This window comes from Xenopus laevis, chromosome 2S (genome assembly GCF_017654675.1).
Source record: "Xenopus laevis strain J_2021 chromosome 2S, Xenopus_laevis_v10.1, whole genome shotgun sequence".
Taxonomy (NCBI): Eukaryota; Metazoa; Chordata; class Amphibia; order Anura; family Pipidae; genus Xenopus; species Xenopus laevis.
In genome coordinates this window covers 86,618,283-86,631,804 of record NC_054374.1, presented here as the reverse complement: position 1 = coordinate 86,631,804, position 13,522 = coordinate 86,618,283, and the positions used below count along the sequence as shown (strand labels likewise).

General features: G+C 35.5%; 1 protein-coding gene across 3 annotated transcripts in view; it reads right to left on the bottom strand.

Moving 5' to 3' along the window:
• Positions 1-13,522, bottom strand: part of reps2.S (RALBP1 associated Eps domain containing 2 S homeolog) — a 65,585-nt gene that overhangs the window by 17,288 nt on the left and 34,775 nt on the right. For all 3 annotated transcript variants that reach the window (XM_041584102.1, XM_041584101.1, XM_041584103.1), the window contains exons 8-14: positions 12,804-12,881; positions 11,279-11,345; positions 9,925-9,981; positions 8,000-8,036; positions 4,993-5,129; positions 4,150-4,208; positions 2,726-2,806 (exon numbers count right to left, since the gene is read on the bottom strand). In XM_041584102.1, the coding sequence (XP_041440036.1) occupies positions 2,726-2,806; positions 4,150-4,208; positions 4,993-5,129; positions 8,000-8,036; positions 9,925-9,981; positions 11,279-11,345; positions 12,804-12,881 (516 nt within the window). The remainder of the gene's footprint in view (positions 1-2,725; positions 2,807-4,149; positions 4,209-4,992; positions 5,130-7,999; positions 8,037-9,924; positions 9,982-11,278; positions 11,346-12,803; positions 12,882-13,522) is intronic.

The window sequence follows — 13,522 nt, the reverse complement described above, 5'->3', positions numbered from 1 at the left end:
AAATCCAGCCAAACCTGCTCTTCACCTATATGTACAGTAGCCACCAATAATGCATACATGTTTATGTGCACACTGCACAGCTGATATTCCACATTTATGCAGATATTTTCCATCTGTCATCATAAATGAGAACATTTATACAGACAATCTTCTTATGTTGTTTTTACTCTTTACACTGACAGATAACAAGGACTTTTCTTGCAGATCCTCATCTGCGATTTTTACCAATTTGCATTGAGAGCTGGCAACACGCAGAGCTGTCAAATACACAAAAATATTAGCAGCATCAAAAGCATGAAAAGAGCATTTTATGCTAAGCTGAACACACAAAATGTTTTGATGCTCATTTATTTTTGCGGTTCTAAGAGGAACAGAAGTATCATTCTGTAGGCTTACAGGCCTGTCAAATCAACAATTTGTTTGCCAATTTACAGGAAACAATCACCATATTCTTAAAATAAATATGCATGAAAAGAGACATTTTTCTGCTAATGCATTAAATAAAAACTGAATTGCAGCATATGTGTGGAGTTTATATGCAGTGTTAATGAGCTGCCAAAGACACATTTACCCTGTTATTAACCAGATCTTTATCCTTTACATGCCTTATATCAGATCTGCCTGAATGGTGCTGTTTTTACAACCGTAATTTTAAACAGCTATAATGTAATACCCTTTACTAAAAGGGAAATACACTAGAAAATATGCTTTTCAATAAGAGACAAAAAAGTAAAATAAATGTTCATTCTCCAAACATTTCTGTTTTCAATTAACTAATAAATAGTGGTTTTACTTTTTGAAAAGCGCGCTATATAGCCCTTTTTTCATTGTTGAATGGTGTTGCAGCTCAAGGAGCCCTGCATGGATGGATGCACTGCTAACTCAATGTAGACCTTCTCTTTAACAGATGAACCGGGGTGAGTCTAAATAGAATAGGATTCTATTTTGTTTGGTTACATTCCCGAACTAGGACATATTTATAATCCAGTAATGTAATACAATCTAACCTGTAAATTATATTGAAAAGGTTCAAAATGAAACACTTGAGGTAACAGTCACTAATGCAGAATCTGCAACATCTAGCACTCTTCTCAGTCATACACAATTATAATTCTTATTGCGAGATTTCCCACACTGGGAGGCCCATCAAAGGTCGAATTTCAAATTCATGTGAATTTTTGAACTTGAATATAATCACAATTCGACTGGGAGGTTATTTAAGAAAAAAATTGAATGTCTAATATTCGATCCAATAGTTCTGACCCAAAAATTCAAAACGGATTTGATTCATCCAAGTTGAGTTTTTCTCCGAAAATAAAACTTGAATGTCAGGAAGGCTATTAACATCTCCAAATGGCTCAAAGGATTTGTACATGAACTCGGTGGGTTTTAAGGGGCGAATATTCAAATTAGGAATGTTCCCATGGTCAGTGATTAATCTCACATTTGAATTTACATTTGAATAGGAGTATTAAAATTTGAATGTGTGAATTTTGACACTTGAAAATTCGAATTCAAATTTACTATTCGGACCTTGATGAATCTGCCCTAGTTGTTAAGATAATAAGCCATACACAGGCAGATTTAAGATGCCAATTCGGGTCCGTGATTCGGCAGCTAATTTACCCATGCACAGGGCCTTCCGGCAGGCCTCCCCAACCGATATCTGTCCAAAAACCATCCTGATATAGATCTGGAAATGTTAATTTTTCCCCTGATTGAGCACTGCATCGGCTAGTTGATGCGGTCTTTGTCCTGTAGATACCCATTCCCATCATTGTTGGCATTGTACGTTCAAACAATCAGATTAGCCCGATATTGCCTTTCTTGACTACCAAATCAGACCAGTTCCTGATGCCAATAACAAAGTATAAAGTAAAAATTAAATAACCATGTGTTTTTATTATAATTTGTCATTACATGTCTGAAGCAGGCTGGTTCTTAAAAAGTTGAAAAAAAGAGTGCTGTTGTTTCTTCAACAAACAGACAAAACATTAAAGGTTGTTAAGCACACCAATGATCAATTTCCCATGAGTTTTGATTGACTATGACATAGAATGCCTATGGTTAAACTACTTTAATTTTAGAACTATACTATGAAGGCACAGATTTTCCAAGTCCTGCCCTATTTCCACAAGATGTTGCATCTTAGTAAAGACATTAGGATAATAAGCTGCTTTTAGCCATCAGTTCAGTGATATAATTTCTGTGAATAGGTGGTAAAAACATTATGTCTTCTGCCCAAATAATGCTGATTTGAGGTCCCTTTTGTCTTGCTTAAACCTTTCTTCCTCAAAATGATACAGAGCATCACTAAGATGACCTACATTTTAAACATTACCACCAATTCCCCTACACACAGGATAGGGAAGGCATGGCCAGGATAAGGGCATAACAACCTGATTAAGTGTGAAGCACAAGCACATCACTTAATTTATTTACCCACACTCAAGTTATCACTTCTAGACCATCAGGTGGTGGAAGGGGATTGGGCCCAAAAGTGCTGCAGTACCTTAATGGATGCAATATGTCTAGGAATTCAAGAGGTAACAGCTATATCAGCAGGAAAATTGTTTTAACATTATTTGAGGTAAGTAAAATGTTAAATAATTATAACAACAAGGAAAAAAACCTACATTAGGCTATTAACATGCATTTCTGTTAATTCACCATTATCCTGGGAGTAACACACTTGATATACAAAAAATATATCAATATACTGTACCTGTTCTTGTGATCGGAAGTCTGCAAAATTAGGCTGCTGGATGGGCATCTTTTGGTCTGTGTTAGAGGGATTATGTGGATTCTGTCGGTAAAATGTATTAACGTAAACAAGGACCAGATTGACAAGTTTGTATAATGCAGTTCATTAGCTATTTTTGGTTTCGTTTATATTATGTGGTCCTTTTGGTATCATTTATTTTCCATTCGGTGCAAGTAAAAAAATGCATTTGGTACAATGCATTCAGATCTAATATTAAAGTGGACCTGTCATCCAGACACAAAAATCTGGATAATAAAAGTCCTTTTCAAATTAAACATGAAATCCAATTTCTCTTTTTTATTAAAGCATTCATAGCTGCTGTAAGCTCATTTAAAAATCTCAGCTGTCAATCAAATAGTGTCTGCCCCTCCTCTATGCCAGTGGCATAGAGGCGGGGCAGACAATTACTTTCACTTTCCATTCAGCACTTCCTAGATGTCACTGCTCTCCCCACATTCCCCCGTTCTCTTTACCGTTTAATTGTGTAGCCAGGGCATAGGAATGGACATTGGGTCGCCCATTATGGTGCACAAACAAGATTCTGAGATGATACAAGGCTTGCCTTAATAACACTGTCCACAAAATGGCTCCTGCCTGCTTGCTATAATTATGAATTCCCAGACTGAAGGAAACAAGATTCAAATAATTTATATAGTGTAATAAAAGTTCATTTTGCTTGACTAATGTGATAAAATAGGATTTGGAATGGTTTTTTTCGGGTGACGGGTCCCCTTTAATCTTTGTTCTTTCAATATAAGTGAAAGGGTAATTCTACATTGTTTTGAGAAATTATTACGGGAGGAAATCTTGATGTAAAGATATGAACAGGTAGCCCAGTTTTTCTCTAATGTTGTTTGGTCAGGTTCATATGGATCTGTGCTGGATGATGTTTGCTTGTGCAGATGGAGGTCTGGGCTTTATAATTCTCTTTTACTAACATAAGCCTGTAGTGGGTATAAGAAACAATTATTGGACTTTGGGGAAGAATCTGATGGGGACAGCTGTGGTGTGTGCATATTCATTTCTGACTGAAGATACAAGATTTCTTTTTTGCAAATACAAAGTAGCTTGATTTCTATGAAAATTTTTATCAACTGATTTGGTTAGTAAACCCTAGGATGCATTTTGATGTTGAAAATGGTCTTGATATAAAGCATATGATAATGGTGTAACACTGTTGTTATCTGGTTAATGTGCCCCTGCCTATTATATGAGATTCAATGGTTTTTTTCAATATCACGGTACCAAAATATTTACAATAAAAGGTACATTTCTCCCAATTTAAGTTTAAGGATAGTATATTATTTGTATTATTAAAAAAAAACATGAATTGTTTTGTACTTGCTGCTATAGCTGTATGCATAAATCATGTATAGGCTGTTTACCTGTGATATACAAGGTCGGGGTGGTAAAGCAGGAGGTGGAATCCAGCCAGCTCGAGCAGCTGTAATAGACAAATAACATACAACCACAATAAATATCCTGTGAAAAATATGTTTAGAAAAGTCATTTAATCAGTTATATATTTTGGTTAGTGATATCACCTGGCCATATCAAATGTGTGCGTGCTCATAACAAATAATGTACAATGTACATATAAGGATATTAGAAGTCACATTAGAGTTCTGTCAATTTTATATGTGAAATATATGGTCAAAGAATGTGGCGGTGAATTCTAATATCTAATACTAATATCCTATTGTACAGAGGAGGTACAATATTCCCACTCTAATACAGATATATTATGTGCATTGCTACCTTGACTGGACATCCAACTTTGGTCAGTATGCCGCCACATTGGTAAAAAAGGCAGCTTAGGGAAAAGAGAAAAGGGATGCATATCCTCAATGGCTTCTATGTCATTTAGATATTTTTATTTACATTTTTATATAGCTTGTCCATTGATGAGATTTTATTGTGGTTCAACTATCACTAACAACTGTATAAATATATGCACAGTGGCTCCCATTTTAACATTTGTTGCATGATTGCTGCAAAATTTATATTTGATTTTTGCTCCTTTTAGTAGATTAGGCCCCTGGTGTCTATGTGCTATTGAAGGCACATTTACAACTCCCTTTAACCTTTGCTGTCATGCAGTGTTATTAAAAAATGTGGAGTGCATCATGCTGTTTGAACTAAACATAATTGGGTTCAATGTATAATTGGCATTTCAGTTCAATAATAAAATTACCATTAGTATGTGTGAGAAACTAAAATATTATCACCTGGAGAATTCTGTTGAATTATGCTATTCAGATCCAAAGAAGAAGCTCTAGAATGTGTTTTCTGTGGCCTTGGAGGTGGTGTAGGAGGATCTTCAAGTTTCTTCATTGTTTCTTCTATAAATGTACTTGAATAAGATCTGTTAGGGATGGCACATTACAATGTATTCTGAAAACATCATAATTTTTTTTAAAGGTATTTGGCACATTTACCAAGTTTTTTGCCCCATACTTTTACCTGCCATGTAATGTCTCTGCAACTCCCACAAACTGCTACTGGTAGCTGAAATTAGTTGTGACTGTGCGCAAGTGACACAAAGGGGGTTATTTACTAAACTTCAAATGCAAAAAGCACAAAAAATGTATGATTTTATTTATAAAATCGGATTTTTCAAAAATAACAAATTTTTGGGAATTTATTAAACCCAGAGGATGGAAAAGTCAGAATCAGAAACTCCTGCATCTCAGACCTGTCAAGGTTGCATATAAGTCAATGGGAGAAGTCCCAATGCAATACCCCAAAGTTTTCTGAGTTTTCGGGCAAAAATCAGAGTTTTCTGGTGAAAAATCCAAAAAAAACCAGTAAAAATCGGATAAAAAATTATGAAAAAAATCGTGAAAATCAGATTTTTTTTCCCCGCAAAGCAAATTTTCAGGAAAATGTAATAATAAATAAGCTTAAAAAACCTGAGCGGATTTCATTGGAGTTTGTAGCAGAAAATATTGAGATAAGTCCGGACTTTGATAAATAACCCCCAAAGATCTTCAATGTTGTTATGCCATTTGGGAAAGGAACCGTCGTGCAATACATATATTCCCTCCCAAAATGAATTATGGCAGAGTTGAGATAGGAATTGAATTAGAAACTCACGATAAATGTCTGCTTTCAAAGATGGCAGAACATCAAATCATCTGCATGTACCCATTTAGGGAGCACAGTTGGCCACATTCACAGCTCCTTGGCCTTTGTTGGGTTTTATGCTAAAAAGCTAATTATTCTGTGAGAAATATCATGCTTTTCATCTATAACATTATATTCTATAGCAATTATTGCGCTAACAATCACAAATTCGAATAAGAGGTTTCAAAACCTGAATTTTAGAGATTTATTAAGCATTTATTTATGCCTTCCTCTGCAGTGGGACACATGAAAGATCCAAAGCAGGGGAATGTAGATGATCCAGTCATAATTGTCAACTCATATGGACATAATCACAAACCCATTTACGAATCTTCTCTCCAACAGCTGTTAATAAAGGTAAAAATATTTTGCCCAGGCCTTATGAGCTAATAATAATCACTCTGAACATGGATATACTCACTTTATAAGTATATACAGTATACCATATTTACAAGTATTTTTTGGAAGTTTGGAAACTGTTTTCAAAAATATAATATTCTAATTGAAGGAAGGGGATTATTTCTACAATCTATGGTTCTTCCAAACAATGACCCTTGACCAGATCTAAAATGAAAACATCCTGCATAGTGAATAGAGAGCTGGGGAGGTCCCCTCTGGAGAACTGTGGTGGGCTCTTTATTTAACTGATTGATAAATATGCTCTACAGTGATGATGCATTGTAAATTGTTCTAGACATTTCATTGGCTGGATTTATATTGTAATCTTCAGGTACCGGTATCTTAATCCAAATTGTATAAATAATCTACATCCCACACATATAAACATTATAAATAATTGATTACCCATGCTTACAAACATCATAAATAATCTATTTCCCCACTAATAAAACACTGTGAATAATCTATTCCACTAAGGAACTACAAAACATTCTTACAGACATCATCTCTTTAATTTTTTAAAGGGATATTAAACAGTAAATGTATACATTTAAAAGAGAAAAACTATTTTGCGTGCTATGTCTTGTTGAGCAAGACAAAGGTGGATCCATATATGAAATATGCTTACTTGCTAATCTATTGATTTATAAAGCCAATGATTTTTTTCATAACCTTAAATTATTTGTACTTAAAAAAACTTAACTATTCAAGTAAACATTCCCGGTAATCCTGAAAGTGGTAGGAATACTGCTGGAAGATTGTTTCTTAGATTAAACATTTTATTTGCAATGTGGAAAAATCACAGAAATGCTCAGCACAATTAAGAACCACAAACTCTGGGGATAACATGCCAAGTCAATTTAGATGTATAAAGCAAAGCAATCATTATATGAATTTTTTAGCTCTTTAAATTATTTTTACCTAGAAGAAAAAAGTAACTATTCAGGTAGATGTTCTTTTTAATTACTGGAAATGGTTAGAATAATGTTGGAAGCTTGTTTCTAAAAGGAGAGCAGGTTACATATTTTATTTCAGTGTAGAAAACTCACTTAAGAACCCTCAAACTTTGAGGCTTGCATGGCAAGGACTAAGCTGGGAATAGCCAATTTTTTTAAGTATACTGCACTTTAACCTTGCACCACTGGCACAGAAGCGCATGAGGGCCCTGTGCCCAAGTGCGCTCATAAATGGGGTATATTATGCCATCATGCATTAATTTCTAACAGAATTGTTTAACAATGCCCAGAGTGTTCACAAGCAGTGTCGGACTGGGACACCCGGGGGCCACCCAAAAACCTTTGACCAGGGGCCCACCAAGTAACCTTAGACCAGGGGCCCACTCTCACTACTATTATTCTTCCTCTCCTCACTCAACTTCTATTCTCCTAGTCTCTTTACTTTACAAACTATAATACTATAATCTATTATTCCATCTATTAAGCCACTTAGTTCTCATTGAAATAGGGAATGGCCATGAAATAGGCCAAATATCTGGCAGCACGAGGGCCCACTGACACCTGGGCCCAACAGGACTTTTCCTGGTATCCCGGTGGGCCAGTCCGACACTGTTCACAAGGAGTTTAGCACATGCTAATATCTGTGTTGCTGACTTACAGAACACTAGAACAAAATGCCTTGTATGTGCCTAGCAGAGGTGTGCAACTACGATAAATTACCAATACAATATGGTCTTATCCAGAGTATTCTTACCTGGATCTTGGCCTTGTGTATGATTCCTGATGGATGCCTGTAAAATACAAATGGTATATATTTATAGAAGCCAGCTTGTGGGTGATGCAGATTGTGTGTATGAAGAGGCATAAAATGGCCATATGCAGGCTGACTGTAGAGTGATTGATCATTCCAAAGTTATGAAGTCAAGAACAGACGAATCGCAGAGGTCCATCTGATTTTTTATGTGCAATATGGTTATTATAATGCATCTGATATTGTATGGATGGTGTGGAGAAGCCTACTTATAATGTATATGTTCTTTAAAAGAGAAAGAAAAACCTGGCATAGGAATCAGCTAACAAAAGTGTGACTGCATTGCCTAGCTAAGGAAGGAATAGCAAGGAATTATGCTTGCCTGACCTACTTTGTACTTGTGCTGAAACTGCATTTTATTACTTGCTCAGCTATTAGACATTATAGACTGTCAATGTACTTTAATTCAGTGTCTCTGGATTATTCCTATTGTCTGTATTCATTCTATTGTGGATACGTGTTACTGTGGTTTTTCTTTAGCTATCAAAATGAGGCTATACATTTAAATAACTTTACTTTTTTTAAATACTTACACTTTGAAAGTTTTACACAACCTGCAATCCAGTGCTGCCACTACTAAAACATAACCAGTAATGACATCTAACCCCTATTTATCGGCAATGTGCTACCGAAAGCAAAGCTGTCTGCATAGTTTATCTGTTCAACACAGTTATCTGTTCTACACAGTTGATCTATCCTGCCTGGTTCTACTATCCTGCCTGGTTGCCTCCATCACGACATTTACAGATGAAGAATAACTCTGTGATGTAATGCTATAAACTAAAATGTTACTGGCCTTTTAGGCTAGGACCAGATGGGTCCCTAATCAGACTGCTGAAATCTGCAGGACGATTTCAGCCCCCAATCGTTAGCTGAATCCTCTTCTGTTTTCGCATCTGGAAACCTTATGTCGGATCCGGCGCAAACATTTGGGTGGATTTCAGCTCAAAATGCAAACTCTCGCATCTCTTCGCCAAAATCCACTGAGTGTCTTCACACTGGAGCCGACCCAAGGCTTCTGGACACTAACACAGAGGAGGATTCTGCCAGCAGTCGGGGGTGGAAATCAGCCTGCAGCCTCGCCTGGCCCTAACCTTAATTAACCACCTCTCTAATTAGAGTATCCTTATGTAACTTACTAACAACATAACATCTAAAAACATTAAAATCATACAGAAGATATACCATATACCATACAATATAAATGCTAGTCACCCAAGAATAATGTCACATGTACATATGGCATTCTTTCTCTCTGTTTCTTAAGAAAGGCTACAGCAACAATGGGCAATTATTTTGTCCACTCTTCACCTGAAAATGTATCTTTCACTATTATCTGTACTTCTGTTCGTGTTTCATAAATTAAAGGAAATGTAGACCCTAAAAACAAATTCATATAAAAGTTTTCAGAGTAATCCTTTGAACACAATTTACATTGATTATTTAAATTTTTGCAATGCTAATTTAATGAAAATGAAACAACACTGCCATCTGCTGTTCAGTTCTGATTGGCCTGAAGAAAAATTCAGAAGTTGATGGAAATCAACTGCTTAGAAAAGAGTAGAAAAGAGTAAGCCAATAGCCACACTGGGCCCCCCAGTCCGGTCCTGGTAGCAGAGTAAAAATGGCTAATATCATTAAAATGTGTAAAAAAGGTTTCTGTAAACTGCAGAAGTGCAATTACTCTATGAACAATTTGAACAATTTCACATGAATCTGTTTTGAGGGTTTACATGTCTTTTGAGTAACAAGCACTATAGTTTTGAGATTATTTTTGGAAGAAATTTTCTAAAATAATCCACCACATGTGACATGTGTCTTGGTCTTTTCTTTCAGCTGATATACGGGAGAAATGCAGTTTAACTTACCGGGTTTAAAAGACTTGAAGGATTTGACCTCTACTGAAGGGAAACTTAGTTTTGAGTCTAATTTCAAAGAAAACCAAAGCAAAAAGTGTTACGTTGAATAAAAGTAACAAAGTACAATATGTGTAGCTAGACTTTAAATGCTGAGCCCCGAATCACCTTTATTTTCATAAATACCCCAGAAACTCTAGCCAACAGGCAAATGGAAAGCTAGGGGCCCCTCCGCTGGAGGGGTCCAAGGAGGTCTAGGATGCTAGTGCAGAGAGTACAACTGTGCTAAAAGATCCAAATTTCCTGTTTGACCACCCCTGGTAACCAGTGGGGAATTGCCACCTGAGGGGAGTTTCTGAACTTCGCCTCATTAGCGCAGTGCCCCTGTAGAAAACCTAGTGGGAAGAACTTCAATAGCCTGTCCCTTGCTGCATTATTTTGCAGATATTTCATTTTTTAGCTGAAGCTTATAAACTAATTTCATTATGCAGAGTTACTGATGGCATCATCATTCTGCTCATGGTTACAGCCTTTATATTCTTTATATTACTTCCAGGAGGACTGGAACATTTAGAAGAATCGGCACAAGCACATTTGATATGTTTTACCACCCACTCAAATAGTAAATCATCCCCTGTATTTCAGTCGGTAGGATCAGGCAGCTTGGTGCCTCAAATACAGATAACAACTGTCAAAATATTTCCACAGAGCTTTATAATTGATTTGCTTTTCATACAGTCATTGTAAACAGGCATACAGTATGTAAATAAATAGAGGCTTACCTATAGTATATCTATACATTTTTAATTAAAAATTGAGGAGGGCCTAACAACCATAGGTTAACACTGTGTTAAATTTCTCAAAATACTGGCCACAAGCTGCCTGTGTGTACAGTAAAGCCTTTGATTAAATCTATAAATTCATCTATAAATTAATTTATGGTATGTTATAGAATGTCCAATTCATGGAACTTTTAAGCTGCACAAATATATATATATATAATATATATAAGGCTTATTAGTAAATAATTCATATCATTGGTATATGGCAGCTCAAAAACCATCTCAGTTATTGGACTTATTGGACTGTTTTTAACAATTCAGACGTTTATAGGTTTTCAGATTTTTTTTTGCTAGTATTTGATTAGAATAAAACTCAAATTTTATAGATATTCATATTTTTTTCAGATCGTTCAGCGCTTTTTTCTTCTCAACTTTTTATATTTTGATCTTTTAAAAATTCCATGACATTCATGGTTTTAGAGAATGTAAGTCGTGGTTTCAAAAACCTCTAAAACCACTAAAATGATAATGTTGATCAAAAAGCGTCCACATCTTACTACTTTCCCAGTAAAGCAGTTTCATACCTTGTTTATCATTCTCAGCTGAATCTTGTGTCAATTCGTTCTGATCTAATGGTGTTGCTGCAGAGGACTAATTAAAATATAAAATCATTTGTTTAAATATATTGCATCACCAACACTGACTGTTTCTGGGCACAAAATGATGGGTGAATTCATCAGAAAGATCTGCCTGTGTTAACTGATCTACGTGTTTTATTGAAATTATACTCAAATGGGAAGAACTGCTCATATCAACATAAGCCGATTCATCCCCAAAAAGGCAAACATGAAGATCCACGATCTGTAATGGTGCTTCCCATTCCCTGAAAATGTTTCTGTGGTCATTGAAAAAGGGGTTCCATTACCTATAGCCTGTTTTTGTTATACATTATTTAATAAGAACCTAAACTAATTTAATGAAAACAGCTCTATCATTCTGATGCAGTGTGCAGAGCCAGTTTTACAGTATCTATGCCTTAGTCCTATCACAGCGCTGCATTACTGCCACCACATGGATGATGTAGGAAATTGAAGCGTTAAATGCTAATTTCTGCTTCAGTCATTAGTGAATGCATTACAGTACATACCATTCATCATTACTTATTTAACTTCAGTTTTTTTATGCAGTGGCTTATTTATGGATTCTAGCACCATGTTCCAAATTATCAGCTAAAAACGGCTGCTTTTAGAGTAGGATAGCGTGGGTATTTGTCATGTGCCTGCAGCATCACAGAGCCTACTACTTAGGGGTAAAACATAAATAAAAGAACAAATCACATATCTTGCATAACAATCCACATTATTTTCTTTAATTAACAGACACTGAATGAAGAATATTTCACTGAGTTTTATTTATGGATGGTAGATCTATTATTAACATTAAATGAACATAACAGATTATTGATTTTTTTTTTAATAATAATTGAATAGTTATACAATTCTATAGGCTGAAAGGGACATTAACTCATACCCCATATCTAACCCAAGTACCTATTTACTTTTTGGCCAATATTTAGGAAAAGGACAAAACTGCAAAATATCCCTTCCTAATTTTGAAGGGAGAAGTTCCTTTCTGATTCTTTTTTAGAAAGTTACCCTTTAGTGGTAATATTAAAATGAATAATGCAGGGAAACTGAGGGAAAATTAAGGTACAATACCTTAAACAGGCCAATAGTTCGAGACAGAATCAACAGCTTACTGGTCTGTGCATGGGGACAATATGTCAGCTTTTTCTTTTATTTATGCATTGCTTCTGTGCTGCAGAAGGAATAAATAGGTTTATTATACTTTTTAAAAAGGCAGCATTTGCATTATATCATGCACATTCCAGTACATGAATATTTGAAGAAGAGAATTCACTGAACTAGCCAGGCCATACTAGGATATTACTGGACTATATGATCTGTCTGCTTCCAAAATACTTTATGGATTGAACTGCAATGGTACAGAATATAATAGTCTTGAAAAGTCTGACACACTCATGCAACATATATATCTGTTCAAGAACTCTAGTAAGGCTAAATACAAGGCATTTAAATTATTACTCACTAGCTCAGTAGCACTAGTTTCCTCATCAAAGAGAATCAGTGGTTCTGATGTTGCAGGGTCCTCGCAGACAGTTTCTAGCTGATTGCAAGATGGATATGAGCAAAAAAGCCAGACAGATTTAAAGTAAATATTTCTATTAACTAAGAGCAAATGTATTTCCATTTAGTGGCCTTAGAGGGCATAACACATATGCATAAAAGGGGAATGTAATCACAGGGAAATATTTAATTGCTGATAAAAAAACAGCAGGTTTAAACAGATAATTTCAAGATTTTTCACAATAGGCTTCAACCACAGTGCAAGACATATGACTCATTTACCAACACCAGGCACAACTGCTATGACTGCTAATTAGCACAAAATTTTGGCAATCAGACTCAGAGCACAATACACTAAGCATTTGTGGCTGGTGCTGATGCAGATTAGCTACAGGCTTTCCCCTAGTGCTTTATGCAGTGTCTGACAAAAACACAAAGCACAGTATTAACAGGTATAAGGCAGCGCTTTCATTAACTCGGGCCATGAACATTAATATTATTTCCCAAATGATAGCATTTTTTTTCTATTCCACAGAACAATTAATGTCTGAAATTAATTTATAAGAACCCAGCCCTGCACAATATTATGCAGGTCATGACTGGAAATATTTGACAATTAATTACCCGTACTGTGTATTAATTTATAGTATCTTATCTTATGATCATGTGACCATCATAGGC